The 19,517-nt window shown below is 38.2% G+C and overlaps 1 protein-coding gene across 1 annotated transcript; it reads right to left on the bottom strand.

The window, feature by feature from the left end:
- Positions 1 to 1,346: 1,346 nt before the first annotated feature.
- LOC112048628 (uncharacterized) lies at positions 1,347 to 19,088 on the bottom strand. The gene is made up of 9 exons (XM_024086247.2): positions 18,738 to 19,088; positions 11,431 to 11,493; positions 8,864 to 9,030; positions 8,188 to 8,308; positions 7,268 to 7,389; positions 5,298 to 5,783; positions 4,184 to 4,355; positions 3,203 to 3,289; positions 1,347 to 2,310 (listed from the first exon to the last, which is right to left on the bottom strand). The coding sequence occupies exons 1-9, from the start codon at positions 18,909 to 18,911 to the stop codon at positions 2,218 to 2,220; spliced, it is 1,485 nt and encodes a 494-aa protein (XP_023942015.2). The 5' UTR covers positions 18,912 to 19,088; the 3' UTR covers positions 1,347 to 2,217.
- Positions 19,089 to 19,517: the final 429 nt, after the last annotated feature.

Raw genomic sequence — 19,517 nt, 5'->3', positions numbered from 1 at the left:
TATTACAAAGCTTATTTTATTAAATTTACAGTAAATTACATTTACGTATGCACGTTATATGTGTGACTTTATTTATAATAACTGGTAATTTTTATTTACAACATTGTAGGATTCGTTTTATCGTTATAAAGTGTAGACTTACCCTAATAAAGTCAAGCTTATAAAATACAAGTTAATAATTAATGAAATTATTTAAAAATACAAAAAGAAATAATATTAATTCAACTAATCATGAACCTTAGAACTTAAATTAAATTAGTAATATTTAAATGTGATGTCAAAATATTAAGATAAATTAATTATTAAGTTGTGTCTTTTAACATAAATGACTCTTTATCATGGCTTATAATACGTATCCTACGAACAAAGTTAGACTAAGCACTTTTTTGTCAAATCCAAGCAAATAATAACATTAAAAATACCTACTTGAAGCTGTGGTCTTACTTAGGCATTCTATATTCTAATAATAGTACAAGATTCCTTTCCCTACAAGATATCGCGTTCTTAAATGTTATGTTTGGTCCACTCTTTTATATGGGTGCGAGACATGGGTCCTAAAAAAAGAGTGTTGTCGACGGTTGCAAGCTTTTGAGATGTGGGGGCTAAGGAAAATGTTCAAAATTTCCTGGAAAGACTTCGTCTCGAATGATCAAGTTTTAAAAAGAGCCAATTGTAACCGAAGCCTCATGACAACCATTAAGAGGAGGAAAATCGCATTTTTCGGGCATCTGCAACGGGGATCCCTCTATGAGTTTCCTAGGTTGATCCTAGAAGGTAAGATACCCGGAAAACGTGCTCAAGGAAGACAGCGGAGAACGTGGATAGATGATGTCAAAGAGTGGACCAAGTTAACATATACACAGCTTAAAAATACTGCAAAAGACCGGAAGAGTTTTCTACACATGACCGCCAAACTTCAGCTGGAAGAAGGCACCTAATGATGATGAGTACAAGACAATCATGTTAATATGTGAATGCGACGGATTCATATTTTTCATTTTAATAATATAATATATTAATGAAATATTTTCAGCAATAAACATAGATATAATAAAAAGTCCAGATATTGTTTCCTAAACTAAAAAAAATGGCGCACCCCAATGACGCCGACACACACACAGATGCACACAATATGAAGACAGACCAACCGCCATTAATTTCCTATATCTGGCAATACACTTCACACTTACACAAATATACTCGGCGCCATTAAAGGTGCTGACAGCGAGATACCGTCTGTTTATTTTATAAGTCTATGGTTGACTAATTTTTTTTACTAGTTGATTAAGGCTTGCATTAAAAGCCATAAACAAAACAGGTTAGAGATAAAAATTTCAGCAAAAAGCTTTTTAGTTTATTTATTTAGAATCTAACCTCGACAAGACCACAACACAAAAAATAAAATTAACTTTACAAAAATTTTGTGCCATGTTTTTAAAAACATTTCTCTTATCAATGTACCAAATATCCCTTCATAATATTATCATATGGTTTATATATTTAAAAAACAAAAAAATAGTAATTGCTTTAAGTACCGACAGTGCACTTTTGTAAGTACAAAACACCATTTTTATTTATTGTAAAGTTCTGAAAAAATTGAAGCCTCAACTTTAGTAAGCGAGAAAGACCCATAAACGAGCAGTAGTTGACTCATATCAAACTTAATATAACCAATATTCATTTCGTGTAGTAGGTACATGGAATAGGGGTCCGATATATATCGATATCAATTAATAAAAGTTAAGGAATTTTTTATAAAAAATAATTTAAATATCATCTATTTTTTTAAAATTTTCCAAACGTCAAAACCGCTGTCGTCCATTTTGTGACGTCACTAACACACTTGATGTACTAAACGTCGAACTAATTGTTAACCAATATTTTTGTCAAACTTGTTTTTATTATAGTGACGTCATGAAACAGTTGAAATAAAGATCGTCATAGCCGACAGGCGTTTTGGCTTGTATTGTCAAGTATTTAAAAACTGAAATTTTCATGTAATCACGTCTCGAAAAAAATATGAATTTTTCAATGTATTAACGATAATGAACAAATTAAGACCATTTAAAAAAAAATGTCAACTAGCTTGTTAATTGAATGTGGGTTTTATTGTGCCTTGTTGTATAGAACCGTTGTACTTGGAGTTGTCCAGTTGTTGTGATGGTGGTGATGATCTTGGGAGTGGCAGTCAGTGGTCTATGGTCTATAGTCTATGGTCTATTTGGCGGAGTTGTTGTACTGCGGCCGGCCTGCCAGCTCCAGCAGGTATCTGTCAGGGTGCTCTATCCAGTCCGCTGCTGATATTTTGACCTGCAAACACAACAAATATTTCACCTACCCTCATGTTATTATGAATCCTCAATCAATACATATGTTAATAAATTTGAATTGTCTCTTGTTAAAATAAATAAAGTTGATTGTATTTTAAAAATGAGATGAGACGAATATCTTAGCATTCCACAGATTCACCATGTTAGTGTCAGGTCCATTGTGTGGTAGAGAGAAAAATGCGAACAGAGCCTCGGACTTGTGACCAAAGGACGTAGGGTTAAGGAAATCCTGGACAGTTTTACTAACACTCCCCTTCTCCGCTCGCGTTGTTCTCCCTGAATTACCACTATTACAAATATTGGTATATGGACTACTTTTTATCCCAGAAAAATCCATGCTTCCCGCGTGATTTATGTGAAAAATTTAATTTCACGCAGACGAAGACGAGTGTCCGTTGGTTACATCACAAGTCTACTTATATCGGAAGTTGGTCGGAAGTGGTTGGTGGAAGAAAACTGATTGCTCCCCCCTCTAACTCCCTATTATTTACGGAAACAAGTCACGCCATCTAGCGTAGGCACGAGCCAACACGAGATCGAGCAACGTCAAATCCGTCTCAAACTACTATTTCCTACAATAGTAAATATATACTCAACTAAAACCGGTTTATTAACTACATTCTGGCTTTGAAATCCCAGTTTTCAACTATTTCATAATTTGTAAGCCTCTAGCCACATTAATAAGAGAACATCTAAACTTATAAAAATGTCATTCTTTGATTGTACTTTTCTTTAAAAATTAATTAAAAACTACTAGACTGCTTTATAAAATTCTTTCACCATTACAAATATAGAACTTCAGCAAGTAACATAGACTTCATTTTATCTCGACACTGCCACGGAAACCGGAAGTAGGTTATAATGTAAGTCACCTGTCGTTGTCTCTCAGCTTCTTTCACCTGCCACTTCTTGACTTCCATTTGAGCCTCTCGTAACGACTGCTCCCCGCAGCCCCACACCTGCGAACATGCCTTATATTAGGGTCCATAACATAGGGTATCAAGTCCCAGAACCTGAGACCTTAGATATGATAGCTGTGCTCGCTGCTCTAATGTGGGTTGACGGGCTTATAGTCTGGCAAGTTCGAGCATCACTTTTTCATTCATCGCTACACACCTCCTGGCCTGCGAGGACCATCGGGAGTGTTACGAACGAAGTTGCCAAGCTATAGGATGACAATGATAAACTGTTTTACTTACGATTACTATCGAATGTTATTGATAGTGTCTATAGGACCCATTGCTCAACGTGCTTTCTGAGACACAGGGTCTTGACCAACAATTACTCAACTCTGGGTTCAGAATTTTAACTGATTTTTTTAACAGAATATAAACGCGGATGTTAACGACGCAACTTCTGAACTGATTTGGCTGAAATTGTAAGCGAAGATAAATAATACCTTGGATTAACACATAGGCTACACTCATAAATATTATCTCGTAAATATGAGACACTGAGTTTCGGGTTATAGCCCGACACAGAATTCCGACCCTGGTGATGCGAAAATCACACAAGAATCAATACATATCAATAAAACATAAGTGTCTGTCTGTGTTTTTTGCACAATACATCATTATCAACTCACTGTTGAGCTCGAGTCTCCTCTCAGAATAAGAGGGGTTAGGACCAATAGTCCACCACGCTGGCCCATTGCGGATTAGCAGACTTCACACATACAGATAATTAAGAAAATTCTCTGGAGGTTTCCTCACGATGTTTTTCCTTCACCATTTGAGACACGTGATATTAAATTTCTTAAAATGCATACAACACCCTCTGGAATCGCGGCAGAGATCGCATTGACATAATACAAAAACAATAAATTAATTAATTTGTTGTTTGATTGATGTTACCTCCATAGCACTAAGGGGGTACGGTACACCTTTGAAGGTGAAGGAGTCGAAACCCTCGTTGATGGCCAGCAAGGGTTTCCGAGGGTCCGAGCCGGCTCGCAGACCCTTGGGGTAGCCTCGTATGCACGAATTTAGGTATAACATCTTTGGAGCGTGTTCCACTAGCGCGAATCTGAAAAGATTAAATAAATTCTGACTCATCCAATCTTCGTTTAACATTAAAGCCACAATAGAGGAAATAGTGTTGAATCCTCTTGACTTAACATTATTTTGCATCCCTTTGCTTTACATTATTTTGAATACCTTTGACTTAACATTATTTTGAATCCCTTTGCTTTACATTATTTTGAATACCTTTGATTTAACATTATTTTGAATCCCTTTGCTTTATATTATTTTGAATCCCTTTGCTTTACATTATTTTGAATACCTTTGACTTAACATTATTTTGAATCCCTTTGCTTTACATTATTTTGAATACCTTTGCTTTATATTATTTTGAATCCCTTTGACTTAACATTGCCTCGCGAAAATAAACAACTCTATACGACCGACCGCTAACTTTCGCTCGTCGGAGAGGCATTTAATGAAGAAGTTTATTTTTTTTTGTTAGCCCTTGACTACAACCTCACCTGACGGTAAGTGATGATGCAATCTATGATGGAAGCGGGCTAACTTGTGTGAGGAGGATGAAAATCCACACCCCTTTCGGTTTCTACACGACATCGTACGCGCTAAATCGCTTGGCGGTACGTCTTTGTCGTTAGGGTGGTAACTAGTCACGGCCGAAAGCCGACTACCAGCCAGACCTGGGACCAATTAAGAAAACCTCAATCGGCCCAGCCGGGTATCGAACCTAGGAACTCCGTCTTGTAAATCTACCGCGCATACCACTACGCCACGGATGTCAACTCAATCGATTTTATTAATTTATATTTCACAGCTTCGAGACGAGACGTTGGATTTTTTATTAAATGATTGTATATTCAATATTCCCATTCCCTTCGAAAATTTTGTGTTGGGAGTGGGTATGATGACAGTCTAGCGGGATTCGAACTCACTACCTCTCGGTGGTGAGTCTGTGGAGCTATCGAGGCTACGATGATATACGTACGTGGGGTGCAGCTGTATGAGCGCGCAGTCGGGCCCGCCCCAGTACTGGTGCGTGTCCTTCCACTCCTGCGGCGCCGCCACCACCAGCGCGACCCCCTCCTCGCCCTCCGCCGCGCCCTCCACCACCACCAGCGTGGGCCCCCTGTAGGCCAGCGTGTGGTGCAGGAAGCGGTTGGCGCCCAGGCCGTGCTCGCGCGACGCGTACAGCGGCGCCCAGTGCGACGGCAGCGCGCACACGAGGCGCGCCAGCCACGCGGCGGAGGCGCTGGTGCCGCCGGGGTGCGGCTGCACGGGCGGGCGCAGCGGGCGCGAGTACAGCGGCGGCGCGGTGGCGGCCAGCAGCCAGGCGGCGGACACGGGCAGCAGCGCGGCGGCGCCGGCCCACGCCGAGCGCTCCAGCACCGGCGTGCCCAGCTCCAGCGCGTCGCCGCCCGCCGCGCGCGCCTCCACGTCGCGGTAGCGCGTCGCCAGCATGTGCACGCAGTACCTGCGCACAAACAACGTGAGGCAGACTGAGGACATGTGCTCGCAGTACCTGCGCACAACGACACGGCGTGAGGCCGACTGAGGACATGTGCTCGCAGTACCTGCGCACAACGACACGGTGTGAGGCCGACTGAGGACATGTGCTCGCAGTACCTGCGCACAACGACACGGCGTGAGGCCGACTGAGGACATGTGCTCGCAGTACCTGCGCACAACAACACGGCGTGAGGCCGACTGAGGACATGTGCTCGCAGTACCTGCGCACAACGACACGGCGTGAGGCCGACTGAGGACATGTGCTCGCAGTACCTGCGCACAACGACACGGCGTGAGGCCGACTGAGGACATGTGCTCGCAGTACCTGCGCACAACGACACGGCGTGAGGCCGACTGAGGACATGTGCTCGCAGTACCTGCGCACAACGACACGGCGTGAGGCCGACTGAGGACATGTGCTCGCAGTACCTGCGCACAATAACACAACGTGAGGCCGACTGAAGAAATGTGCACGCACTACCTGCGCACGACAACACAGCGTAAGGCCGACTGACGACATGTGTACTGCTGAAAGCAATTCACCATCATCATTAACTGCCGATGAGCGTCCACTTCCAAACACCACAGTCCACAGTTTCGAGCCGCCACCATCCAGCGGCTCCATACTGCCCTCGATCCTGATAGTTTAGAACTTCTTGGAGTAATCATATCGTCCAAATTCAACTTCGGACAATTCACTGAGTCTAAGGCAAAAAGGCAAAAAACTTGGCATCCTTAATAAAGTGAAGCGGTACTTCACACCAGAACAGCTTCTATCGTTATACCAAGCTCAAGTTCGATCGTGCATGGAGTACTGCTCCCACTTGTGCGAGGGCTCCGCCAAATACCAGCTTGCTGCTTTGGATTCAGTGGATAAACGTGCTGGAAGACTCATTGGCAATGAGGCATTAACAGACTGTAAACTTCAAAGTTTAGAGCATCGCCAAAAGGTTGCGATGGTTGGTTGTCGGTGTTCTACAAGATATATTTAGGGAAGTGCGCTCAGGAACTGTTCGATCTTATGCCACCTTCACCGATTTACCACAGGACTGCTAGACATCGCAGAGATCTGCACCGCTACGTTGTCAAAATTCCTCGGACGCGTTCTAAGCGGTTTGGTTCCTCTTTCCTTATCCGCACTGCAAAGATGTAGAATGCTCTCTCAGTTTTCCCCACCTATAATATGGGCATTTTCAAGTCAAGAGTGAATAGACATCTTCTAGGCAAGCGCGTTTCACCATAGGCTGCTTCATCGCTAAATCACATATCACAGAACGGCGGCGACATTCAGTAAATAAGACAGGGACTTAGAATTTGTCTGTAGGAATAATCTCTCGTGAAAAATACATACTGAAAGAAGAAAAGAAACGAGTTCTAATGGACTTCTGCCTGTATCACTCTGACCATTATAGAAAACAAATGCTATTAAGCTGTTACAATAACACAGACCTGTGTACGGGAAATATGAGCCGGTGGCAGTTCTCCTCGAGCCAGCGCACCACGAAGCCCACGCTGTGCGAGTCCTTCTTGTTGAAGCAGCCGCGCACTACGGCCGTCAGCGTCTTGTTAATCTGAAATTATTCATCATTACATCATTAACAACCCTTATTCAGCTCGTATTCAGCAGTTTGGAAACCACAAGCTTCCTAAAAATTCCGGCATAAAATTTGAAAAAATACTCTTTTAAAATACATATTCATCATTATTGTTAGCCGATGGACATCCACTGCTGGACAGAAGCCTCTTACATGGACTTCCAAAAACAACGGTCTTGAGCCGCCAGCATCCAACAGTTCCCTGCAACCCACTTGATGTCCTCAGTCTACCTGGGGTAATCACAGTGGGGAAATACATATTATAATGTTAGAATTTAAACTATCGTGAGTGTTATTCATATTAATTGATTGTGAAACACGGCTATGAAAACAATGACTGAACCTTCACTTAAATAGTGTAACGGATCCTTCACTCCTCACCCCCTCTCTAAACGCGCACTGCGAGCAGCCGCGCGCGCCGCCGCGTCGCAGTTTGGACCGTCTGCGTTGCAAGAACCAGCTCATGACTAAGGGCCTCATGTGTTCGAAACTAGTCCGGCATACTCCGAAGTTGAATCTCGTGACTTTTAGCCGTGTTTCATAATAAATAAATACATATTACAATTTGTCAATTTATTATTTATACAATTTACAGTTCTTGTGTGCAGAAGACAGCAGAACCAAATGTCTCTTTGTCATAATGAACGAATGACAATGAATGAATGTGTAATGAGCCCCCCTCCCCCCTCCCGCCCCTTTTTCACACCCTCACCTCTGCCCTATGCGGACATAGACCCTATAGGTTGAACTACAGCAGAAGGCAGTAATTCTTACCATAAGACAAGTCTGTGGCCCTTCAGGATAGTGGTCCATGGACAGTTTGTAGCTTATATACAGCAGACTTCGCAGGTCGTCGGGCGTCACTACGCTCTCTTCGGGGTCTGAACTGAACATTCTGTTGATTAAATAGAAAAATAAATTAATTAAAAATCAAACTAATCCAGAAAGCCTAAGATGATTGCCACAATACATCTAGAGACTAGAAAAAGACAAATGTCCACCAATAGTGGAACAATCAAGAATTTCGTTGCAATGGGACGAACGAGCGATTTTCGATTGTGCCGCTATTGGTAGAAAGTCTTTCTCTTCTTGACATATGTTAAAATCTTAGACCTTCTGGAAATGGTACCTATAGTACGATTGGCACATGAGGCACATGAGACACATGAGGCGTTAATATGTACGTGTCTGATGGACACTTGGTATGGATGTGCCAAGACACCAGATAAAGAAATTTTCATGTATAGAGTATATAGTACGATTATTCATTCCAGTCAGTAAAATGACAAGTGCAACTGTCACTGAAATGTCATTTTACTGACTGGAATTTAATAATCTTAAGTAAGATTAATCGTATGTACGATTACTAATTACGAGCCAATAAAGCTTGGAAAACACCGCGGGGCCATGGAACGATTATTATAGAAGGCTAAGGGGATCAGACTCTCACCTGACGTAAGTGTCAATAATGACACCATCATCCAGCATTGCTAGGATCCTCTCGCACTGTTGTCTGAAGGTGGACACGGGGATGTGTTTGTTCTTGCACTTGCCGTTTCTGTGTATGTAGTTGTAGAACTGTCGCGCCAGCTCGGGGTACATTGGGAATAGATATTTCTGGAAACAATGTACTATAAAAACCCAATACCATAAGAAGTTTTCACTAGACTATTGGATCAACAGAGCAGAAGGCAGTAATCCTTGAGACGCATATTGTGTGGACGTTCCTTACTCTGGACCATTAGGTGAAATGCATTTGCAAGTTTGTCAGCCCAATTTCTTATGATAGAGAAGAAGAAGAGAGAAGCCATTTATGGAGTTCGCACAGTTGTCGCTATGGAAGTTTCATGAACCCTTGAGACGTCCAAAGCATCCTCTTGACCTTCAATCGTTCAAAGCCACAGTCCAAAATCTATAATTGGCTATCTTATTACCTATGGTAGGAGCACAGGCTGACAAAGTTTCAGCCTTTGTAAATGAGTTATCTTGCATTGCAGTCTCTCAATCTATACTAATATTATAAAGAGGTAAAGTTTGTAAGTTTGTAAGTTTGTCACATTTTTTAAATGGGGTAATCTTCGGAACTACTGGTCCGATTTAAAAAATTCTTTCACCAGTAGAATGCTACATTATCGGGGAGTGCTATAGGCTATATTTTATATTGGTATCATATATATTAGCCGAGTTATCACAGTTTTTGTCATACAGGTCGGACTGAAAATCCTCTTAAACAGACTTATTCGCATGTGCTGCCTTAACTATTGTGTAAAATTGAAATTAATGTATGGAGACTTTATGTATCTTTAAAAGTTCTACAAAAAAGTTCGCGACACCATATATCTATCTTCTATATATTAGCAGATATAGTACCTTTTGTGTTTTAAAAATTATTAATTTTATATACTTAGGTTTACGTCATTATTTATACAACTAAACTTTAATCCTTATTAAAATAAATTATTTAATAATCACAAGGATGTTATGGAGATAAGATTTGCCCTTTACAGTATGTTAATTACTTAAATAGTTTCGGAGATAATACAAAATTTCTAAAAGACGCAGAAATTCCGCTGTATGACGCCCGGCGCTTTCATTTACGTAGTTCCCGTTCTCGTGTGAATATGGGGATCAAATCATAGCCTATGACACTCGCAAATAACGTAACTTTCTATTGGTAAAACAATTTTTCAAATCGGTCCAGTAGATCCAGAGATTACCTCCTACAACCACACGAACTTTACCTCTTTATATTATTAGCATAGAAGTCTCTATTTCTCTTGGTCATACCACCACTCTCGAAGGACTGGACCGATTTTGCTAAGGGTAGGAGTAAGATAGAGAAGTTACAGGGCAGGGTAGGGTACGGGTAGGGAAGCGTAGGGGTAGTGTAGGGGTAGGGTAGGTTTAGGGCCGGGTTTAGGGTAGTGGTAGAGGTAGGGTAGTGGTAGGGTAGAGGTACGGGTAGGATAGGGAAGTGGTAGGGTAGGGGTAGGATAGGCGTGAGATAGGGGTACGACTGGGATAGGGGTAGGAAAGGGATAGGGTACGGGGAGGGTAGGGGTAGGATGGGGGTAGGGTGTAGGTAAGGTAGGGGTACGTTTGGGGTAGGGTGGGGGTAGGGGTAGGGTAGGGTAGGGTACATGTAGGGGTTGGGTAGGGTAGGGTTGGGGTAGTGGTAGGGGTAGGGTAGGGTAGGGGTAGTAGTAAAGTTGACATCGAAATTTACGCGGACGAAGTCGCGGGCGTCCGCTAGTCTGTTATATAATGGTATAGCTAGGTATTCGTATCGCAAATAAGCCAGAATCGGCAGGCGTTTCAAACAAGCAATTAGTCAAGCATTTTCTGCAGGAGGTAGCGACTTAATAAAAACATTGTTCATTCTTCATTGTTTTCATACTAGTACTTCATACGCAATTTTTAGTTGTTTAAATTATTATGTAAATTGATATGATATAGTCTGATGCAATATTTTTAATGTTTTCGAACATTCACATTCATTCTAACACGTCCATTGTCACAACACGCGACGTCGCGTGAAGCGGCCATTTACGCTGTGGCCGGTAACGCGACATCGCATGGTGGTCCGTGACAGTCTTGTACGAGCTATAAAACATCGGTCATTTACGTATGTCTTGGCAACGAACGTGTTAAACTGCGCAATATAGGTGTCCTCGGTTCGATCCCCGGCTGGGTCAATTGATGTTTTCTTAATTGGCCCAGGTCTAGCCGGTGGGAAGCTTCGACCGTGGCTAGTTACCACTCTACCGATAAAGACGTACCGCCAAGCGATTTAGCGTTCCGGGACGATGTCGTGTAGAAACCCTTTCGGTTTGAATTTTCATCCTCCTCCTATAACAAGTTGCCGCCAAGCCCGCTTCCATCTCAGATTGCACCATCACTTACCATCAGGTGAGATTGTAGTCAAGGGCTTGTAAACTTGTTAAAAATAACCTGCACGTAGGGTTGCCCGCATCTTATTTCGGAGACGTCATAAATATTGCATCCGTCGATACTTACGGTAAAGCATTTTTCTGTGACTCCGTTGATTCCATCTTCCTTCTGTGACCGTTGCGCGAGCAGCTGAGGACAATTTTTTAAATATTTATAAAAAATATTAATGCGAGCCAACACATTAACAAAGGCCCTGGGTTCGATACCCAGTTCTGTTGAAAGCTATAGCATTACTGCGCCAATTCATCAAATGAAAATACACAAGGGACTGACCGTAGAGTTACTGTCGTAGGCCTAGCATGCAACCAACGACATATTTCTTAAAATAGACAAATTGGCGGCGAAGTTGTCCCAGACCCATCTCTTTCGTTCTAACGTATTTATTTAATACTCTTTATTTGTACACCACAATAAATAAAAGAAAACAAACAAAACAGAAACATAAGAAAAAGTATAATACAAAAGGCGGCCTTATCGCTTAGTAGCGATCTCTTCCAGGCAACCTTAGGCTTACGTAATGAAAGATATAGTAGGTAATAATTTCGCGATATTATTTCTCATCGCGAGATAATTCTTAGTGCGTATACATACTACTTATTGGTCGACATATATAAGGCGTGATATTATGTGTAATGTAGGTACTAGGTATAGTCCAATGCAAACTTTGCAAACTTTAATTTACTTTGCCGAGTGTAACAGGTAGTTACAGGCAATTTGTGTGAGAGGATGAGTGTACTGTTTTCATCATTGGACCAATTGTCTTAATTAACGGCGTCTAATGAGTGGGTTATTTACAAGCATTTTTCGTGTTGACGTTCTTATTATACTGTTCGACCTTCTAGAAAATTCTCTTCGTTTTATTTATAACTCTTTGTCTACTATATAGATACTCTTTGTAGCTGGGTTATTTGTGTATGAGATCATCCTGAAAAATACTGCCACAGCTACAGGTTGTATAGCTGGCGGTGGTGGGAGGCTTCGGCCGTGGGTAGTTACCAACCAACCGACAGACGTACCGCCAAGCGATTTAGCGTTCCGCTACGATATCGTGTAAAACCGAAAGGAGCGTGGTTTTCATCCTACTCCTAACAAGTTAGCCCGCTTCTACCTTAGATTGCTTCGTCAGTTACCATTAGGTGAGATTGTAGTCAACGGCTAACTTGTAGATTTTAACTGAAAATCCCTTCGAAAAGATTACCCCTACAAACTCACAAACATTTCCTCCTTTTAATTTATACTAATAATATAAAGCTGAAGAGTTTTTTTGTTTGAACGCGCTAATCTCAGGAACTACTGGTCCGATTTGAAAAATTCTTTCTATATGTTATCCCCGTATTCCTGTGGGAACGGGGATCACGCGGGTGAAACCGCGCGGCGTCAGCTAGTATTAGATACACGTATTACACGCTAACAGATATTAGGTAAATAAACCTTGACCATAAATTTGAAAACAAGAACAATACGCCATAATATTTACGTAACTAAATATATCCAAATCTGACCGATAAAAGTAATTAGCATTAAAATAAGTTGCTTTTAATTAATCATGACCGATTGCCACTAAGCCGGTAGGGTGACCACGTTGTGTTTTAATCCTAGATATAAGATCTCATTTTATAATACGTCCGTATACAAAAGCGATAATCCGTCATAAGATTATTCGCGTGTCCATTGTCACAATATTTATTTTGGTAATAAAATGAATACAAAACTTTTAATTATATTAAAAAACCAATATGTATCTCCAAGCTTCAATCTTAATCCACGTATTTAATTATTAGCAATTACCCTATTTAAGCATATGAAGAACATATTCTTATATGAAAAATACTAATTTCAAATACTCTTTATATTTTTTATACTGTGTTATCTGTATCAATTACTTGTACTTCTGTATTCTGTATTACTAACCATTTATGATAATATTGTTGTTCAAATTACAGATCAACTATAATATGGGCTGACGAACGTACAACTTTTGAAATCTGCTTTCCTCAATAGATTAAAAATTATAAATAAAAAAGGCTAACTATATGTATCTACTTGCATGTAAGATCATAAATGCAAGTATGTTTTGTTCTACATAATTCGTGTGTTATCATTGCATTACCAATCCGATCTTATCGTGAAACAATAAACTTATTTAGGACTTGCAGACAGTCATAAGAATTCCCCTAACACTTGTGATATCAAATAACATTATTAGACTTAACTCGGTCACGACTTTCTTTGTATAGTAATAGTATCCTGTATCATATACTATGGTTTTGAGATATCCTACTAACAATATAAACGCGAAAGTTTGTATGAACGCCGCTACTACTGATGCGATTTGGCTGAAATATAGATTGAAAATGGATTTTGACTCTGGATTAACACTTAAACTACTTTTCATCCCGGAAAAATTCATGGTTCTCGCGGGATTTGTAATAAACTGAAATCCACGCGGACGAAGCCGCGGACGTCCGCTAATCAGTGATATTTCGAAAGTTTGAATTAATTAGTTAATTAACTAATTAAATTACTGTTTCGAATTCGAGAACGATAACGTTTATTTTAGGGTTACTGGGGGGACAGGAAACCCTCTTCTCGCAAACGAGACGATTACGTTACGATACCGATTACTGTCTATTGGGTTGGAGTAAGTGTCTAACAAAATATTCTGGACAGCTGAGTTGATACGGTACCGATCCATTTCCGAGCTGATACGTGTGCTATGATCAAAATGAGGAAATTAATAAAACAATTAATGGTCGATAAATCGCCGAGTAGCAAAGCTAATGTGGATGGGGAGATAGTTAGCGCCTAAAAAAATAAGAATTTAGTGTTGGGATTAAGAAACCAATTACATTAAAAATAAAACACGGATGACCCTCCAACTTTACATTACAAATAAATCTCTAGATATAAGTTATATATTTGTTAATAGGTGTCCACAGATATGAATGTTAATATACAGTTTAAATTTTGCTTTACCAGAATGAAAAGGGTTAATATGAGCTTTAAATTGATAACCAATTGAGAACACGATCTATTTATTAGCTCGTTCACTGTCACCCTATCGTAAATCATCTTTGACAGGTAAGATTTATTGGATATACGGAAACGAAATTTGATTAACTTTAAAGCCGTTTTTTATCCTTCTGTTATCAGCATTGGAACTTTGTTTATCGTTTATTATTTCAAAACCGGTGGTCATGAATGTCGGAAGTTATTTACATTCCGTTTCCTATTTCATGATTTTATTATTATAACTTTTTATTTTATTGGACATTTTAATTGCTTGTTACGTTCGTATTGGTTAAATATTGCATTTAATATTTTATATAATAATTTATTAATAGGATTAATGCATGTACGAGTATCTTTGTAAAAACGACTTATTATAATATAAAAATATTATTTATTGATATTCTATTAAGGAATAGAAGACGAGTAGAAATGTTGTGGATAGTTTATTACACACTGGCTCCCGCGACTTCGTCCGCGTGGAATTCAGTTTTTTACAAATCCTGCGGGAATCATGGATTTTTCCGAGATGAAAAGTAGCATATGTGTTAATCGAGAGTAAACTGCATTTTCATTCCATATTTCAGTCAAATCGCTTCAACAGTAGCGGCGTTAAAGAGTAACAAACATCTAAACAAAGATACATCCATACAAACTTTCGCGTTTATATTATTAGTAGAATTAGTAGGATATCTCGAAAGCCCAGTATGTATATGATACACTTTTATGTGTTAATTCTGAGTGAAAGCTAAGTTTTATTTTAAAATAGTATCAAGTTTATTTTTTTATTGAAATTTAAAATCTAATATGTTTATTACGATCTGTAATTAATATATTGTGACAAAATATTTTATTCTACCAAATATTTTTTTTCAATTGATGAAATATTGAGTTGAAGTTTAAATAAAAAAATAAAAATCAAGTATATAAGTACATACCTTGGAGCAAGTTTTTACTTTCAGAGGCTTTTTCGGTTTTACTTTGTGCTTCTGAATACCAACAATAGATAGCCCTATATCTTTAGCCGCGACTGCTACACGCTCCATAAGAACATAATCAACTAATTAGTTAAGCGGATAAACACCGTACAATAGATTAACACACACTATTCAACTATCACAATTAATCATCAAATGAACACGATTTAAAACAAGACTTATCTCCAGATTTGCGATAAGATTGTCACCCCAGCTATTTAAAATATAGAATTAATACATAGATAAAGGCTCAAGCTAGTATGACGTTCAGATTTAAAATGCATTACTTTTCATTGAGCATATTGTAGTTGTACATACAAATAATGTAGTTGTGATTGGAAGTCATGTGATTTGAATTTAATAAGACTTAAATTAGAAAAAATATATATTTGACACAAGTAAGTACTATAACATACTTTAATATCATTAAGAATTAAGTGAGTTAATTAATATTACAAATAAACACTTTAATTTTATTTATTTGTAGATCGCTCATGATTTGCATAGTGATTTTTTTGTAATAGGACTGACTATAATCAAATGTGTTGCAACAGTTGTTGTGTGGAGGTTGGTCCATATTAGGTGCCTAGTGTCAACAAAGGTTGATATAAAATGTCAGGTAATCAATAAATATGTGTTTTATCACATTAGACAATCAATATTGTTTTAAGCATATGATATATCATCTGATGGTAAGTTAAATTGCCTATAAAAAGAATATGCTTCAAAATTCATTTATTTCAAGTGGGTTCAGTTTACAAGTACTTTTGATATGTCAGTTGACTATTTGTAAAGAAGGATTGGAAGGCAGGTTCAGCTGAGAAGAAACCGGCAAGAAACCTCTTTTAAAAACAATTCTACATGCTTGGCAGGGTGTGCAAAAAATATGTTTTATCATAAAGATATGAAGCTTAATGCCTATGCATTAAATACTGGCAACTCTTCAGACTATTTAAGGCACACAGGACTCAACATGCCTTGCGAAATGTTACTTGAATAATAATAAACAATGATATTCACTTACCATCAGGTAGGGCATCTGCTTGGTTTATTAACTATTTATTACAAAGTAAAGACTGGTAGTGATTCACTTTTTAGGAGTTTTTACAATGCATATAATTTAATAGTACTTTAGTACTAGTACTAATCCTTTGTAGGAGTTCTGAATGACCTATTGATTTTCCTTCCTTAGGCTCCAGAATGTGGTTGCAACCAATGAATGTGTGATATGAATAGTAAATATATTTAGCCTTGAAGTGCATAATGTCACACATTTAAGGATTTCCTCACACTAAATCTACACTATACATATATTTGGAAGTAGTAAACTTGTATTATGAAACTGGCCTGGATATTATATTAACCTTACTACAGCAAAGCCAAATGAAGCATTATAATTTTAGAACTCCATGTGTTTGTATTTACATATTTATGTTACTCCTTTAGGAGTTAAAATATTCATCTAATAAAAAAAAACTGGATAAGTGCATGTTTAAACACTTTACATGTGAATTTTTGCAGATAATTACAACTATGTCAACATTTTTAATGTCAGACAGACAGATAGACATGGCAAAATTATAAGGGTTTGTTGTGGACTATGGAACCCTGAAAAGGTGTTAATTATTTCATTCTTATGGTCCAGGTAACATAGGCTACAATTTAACTGATTTCCACAATAGGAGGAGTCAAGTCAACTTTTTTAGGGTTCCATAGTCTACAAGGAACCCTTTTAGTTTTGCCATGACTGTCTGTCCGTCTGCAGTTTAGCACAGAGACTATAACAACCAGAAACCTATAAATTAGCATGAGCATGTACAAAAATGTGAACAAAGTTGAACAATAAAATCTTGAAAAATATTTTTTAGGGTACCTCCCCTACATATAAAAATGGGGATGATTTTTTTTACTCATTTATTTCATAGCTTGGGATATTGTTAGATAGGTCTTTAAAATATATGAGGAGCCTTCTATAAATATTTTTCGATTTAGTAATTGACTTTTAAAATATTAAGCTTTTAAGAGATAATTTTTGTTAGAGCCAAGGCCCCGATGGTACTGGCTAAGCAGTTGTTAATTAAAAAGATAATGTTTAAGGTAAAATAATTCAGTGTCTGTTAAAACTAGAAAGCTGAAATTTGGTGTGGGTATGTATATATTAAATACATCTACAAAGTGATAAGTAATAAAAAGAAATTTTTTTTTTTAAATTTTGTTGAGATTTGATTACAGGAAAATTTTAGTTTTCTAAATGTAGTTTTGACAATATGAGCCAAAACGCCTGTAGACCATGATGGTCTATATTTCAACTGTTTCATGACGTCACTATAACAAGTCCCTTACACACAGTGTTTGACAAAAATATTACTTAACAAATTAGTTTGCCTTTTAGTACATCAATGATCAAGTAATATTGTGACGTCACAAAATAGACAACAGCGTTTTTGATGTTTGGTAAGATTGAAAAATACATTATTTTTAAATGAAGTTTTATAAGAAATCCTTAACTTTTATTTTATCAATATATTTTGGACCCTTATTCCATGGACTACACAAAGTTTATATGAGCCAACTACCCTATTCATTCACAAATTCCACTGGAACCAAGGATTTTCTAGGATGAAAAGTAGCCCATGTGTTAATCCCAAAAAAAATCTATTTTTATTCCAAATTTCAGCCAAACTGCTTGTAGCCGCAGCACAAAAATGAAACAAACATGCACATTTACAGACACACACACACACACTTACACACAAACTTTCGCCTTTATAACATTAGTGTGATAATTTACTAAAATAATGTCTGATGAGCTTCATGGAAACCCTCTGTATAGGTACCTCCGAAAGTTTAAATTAGTATTTATTGCCAATTAAAATTAACAATCTTTAGAGGCAAACAAACTTTATTTGCAGTGCAAATATGTAAAGGATATTTGTATTTTTAAAGTATTAAATAGTTTGTGTTATTTCATGACACATCTGGCGCTGAATGACACAGCATAAACAGAAACCAAGAAACACTAATGCTAAGTCAACAAACAACTCATACCAAATGGGTGAACAAACTTAGACTGTGACTCAAACATTTTGTAACTCGCTACAAATACTATACACTGTTTTTTGACCCTTAGTTACGAAACATCTTGGTGACTTTCTTCATTTTCGTAATGTTTACATTCCTTATCGGCCACAAAAAATTAATCAAATTCAAGGCCAAACAAAATAAATAGGAAACTTGAAAATTTACAGGCTCCAAAACCAAATCAGTTGTACCTAAATGAAATTTATCCTTAACAGGAATAGTTGATATGGTTTAAAAGTGCATAAAGCTTTGAGTTTCATAGAATACCAAATAAACTTTTATTTGGGAAGAAAAATATAACCTTACCTTGCCTAGTTTTTCTACGGGCACTAAGGAGGTTGTATGGTTTTCAGTCTTTTCCTGGTGACCTTGTATCTCGCCGCTCGAGCCTGATCGGGCGCCTCTGGTTGACCCTCGAGGTGTACTGGCACCACTGCCTCCATCAGAAAAACCTTTTTCGTGGGTACTGTGGTTACCCATTTTTTACAATAACATCACTAGTTTAATATATATAAGTCACAGCTGTTTCGGACAGCAGTCGGCACTTTAGATTTTTTTATCTTGTACTAAAAATTCCGAATTCGCATTTTATTACTGTCTATTCAGCGTGCACGTCATAGAAAAAAAATATTGTCGTAATGTCGTTTTAGTTTATTTTGACAGCACTTTGACAGTGACAAGTCGGTTGTCATTGTCAAAAGTCAATCACGGCATAAATAGACTGTACAGATGATATAAAATTTTAACATAAACAAACAAGAGCAGGCACAAAGTGAATACAGCGAGCACAGCTCATATATTATGTCCATTTTAACGTTAATTTCAATGAAAGAATATATACTCCAAGGAGAACTCCAAAGGTACATACGCGAAAACTTTGAACATAGCAGCGCTACTATTTCCGCAAATGGAATATTTTAAAACTAAAACAGCGGCAATTTTAAATGGAGATTTTTGCTTTTAATTATTTTTTCCATCGAGGTAAGATATACGAGGTAAGTTAAGAAACCAATTGAGAAAAAATAAAACAAAAATGAAATTTTATTGTTACCCGGGCTCAAACACGCTTAAACCTAGTTCGGACTA

The sequence above is a fragment of the Bicyclus anynana genome, chromosome 8 (genome assembly GCF_947172395.1).
Source record: "Bicyclus anynana chromosome 8, ilBicAnyn1.1, whole genome shotgun sequence".
NCBI lineage: Eukaryota > Metazoa > Arthropoda > Insecta > Lepidoptera > Nymphalidae > Bicyclus > Bicyclus anynana.
This window is presented reverse-complemented; position numbering and strand designations above follow the sequence as displayed.

What these genes read in the sequence shown, in the direction of transcription:
- LOC112048628 (XM_024086247.2), bottom strand. Translation starts at nt 18,911, where the DNA reads ATGGGTAACCACAGTACCCACGAAAAAGGTTTTTCTGATGGAGGCAGT. An exon ending in CTCATATTTCCCGTACACAG is followed by an intron (nt 5,784 to 7,267) that starts GTCTGTGTTATT and finishes GTTTGTGCGCAG; the next exon opens with GTACTGCGTGCACATGCTGG. An exon ending in CTCATACAGCTGCACCCCAC is followed by an intron (nt 4,356 to 5,297) that starts GTACGTATATCA and finishes TAATCTTTTCAG; the next exon opens with ATTCGCGCTAGTGGAACACG.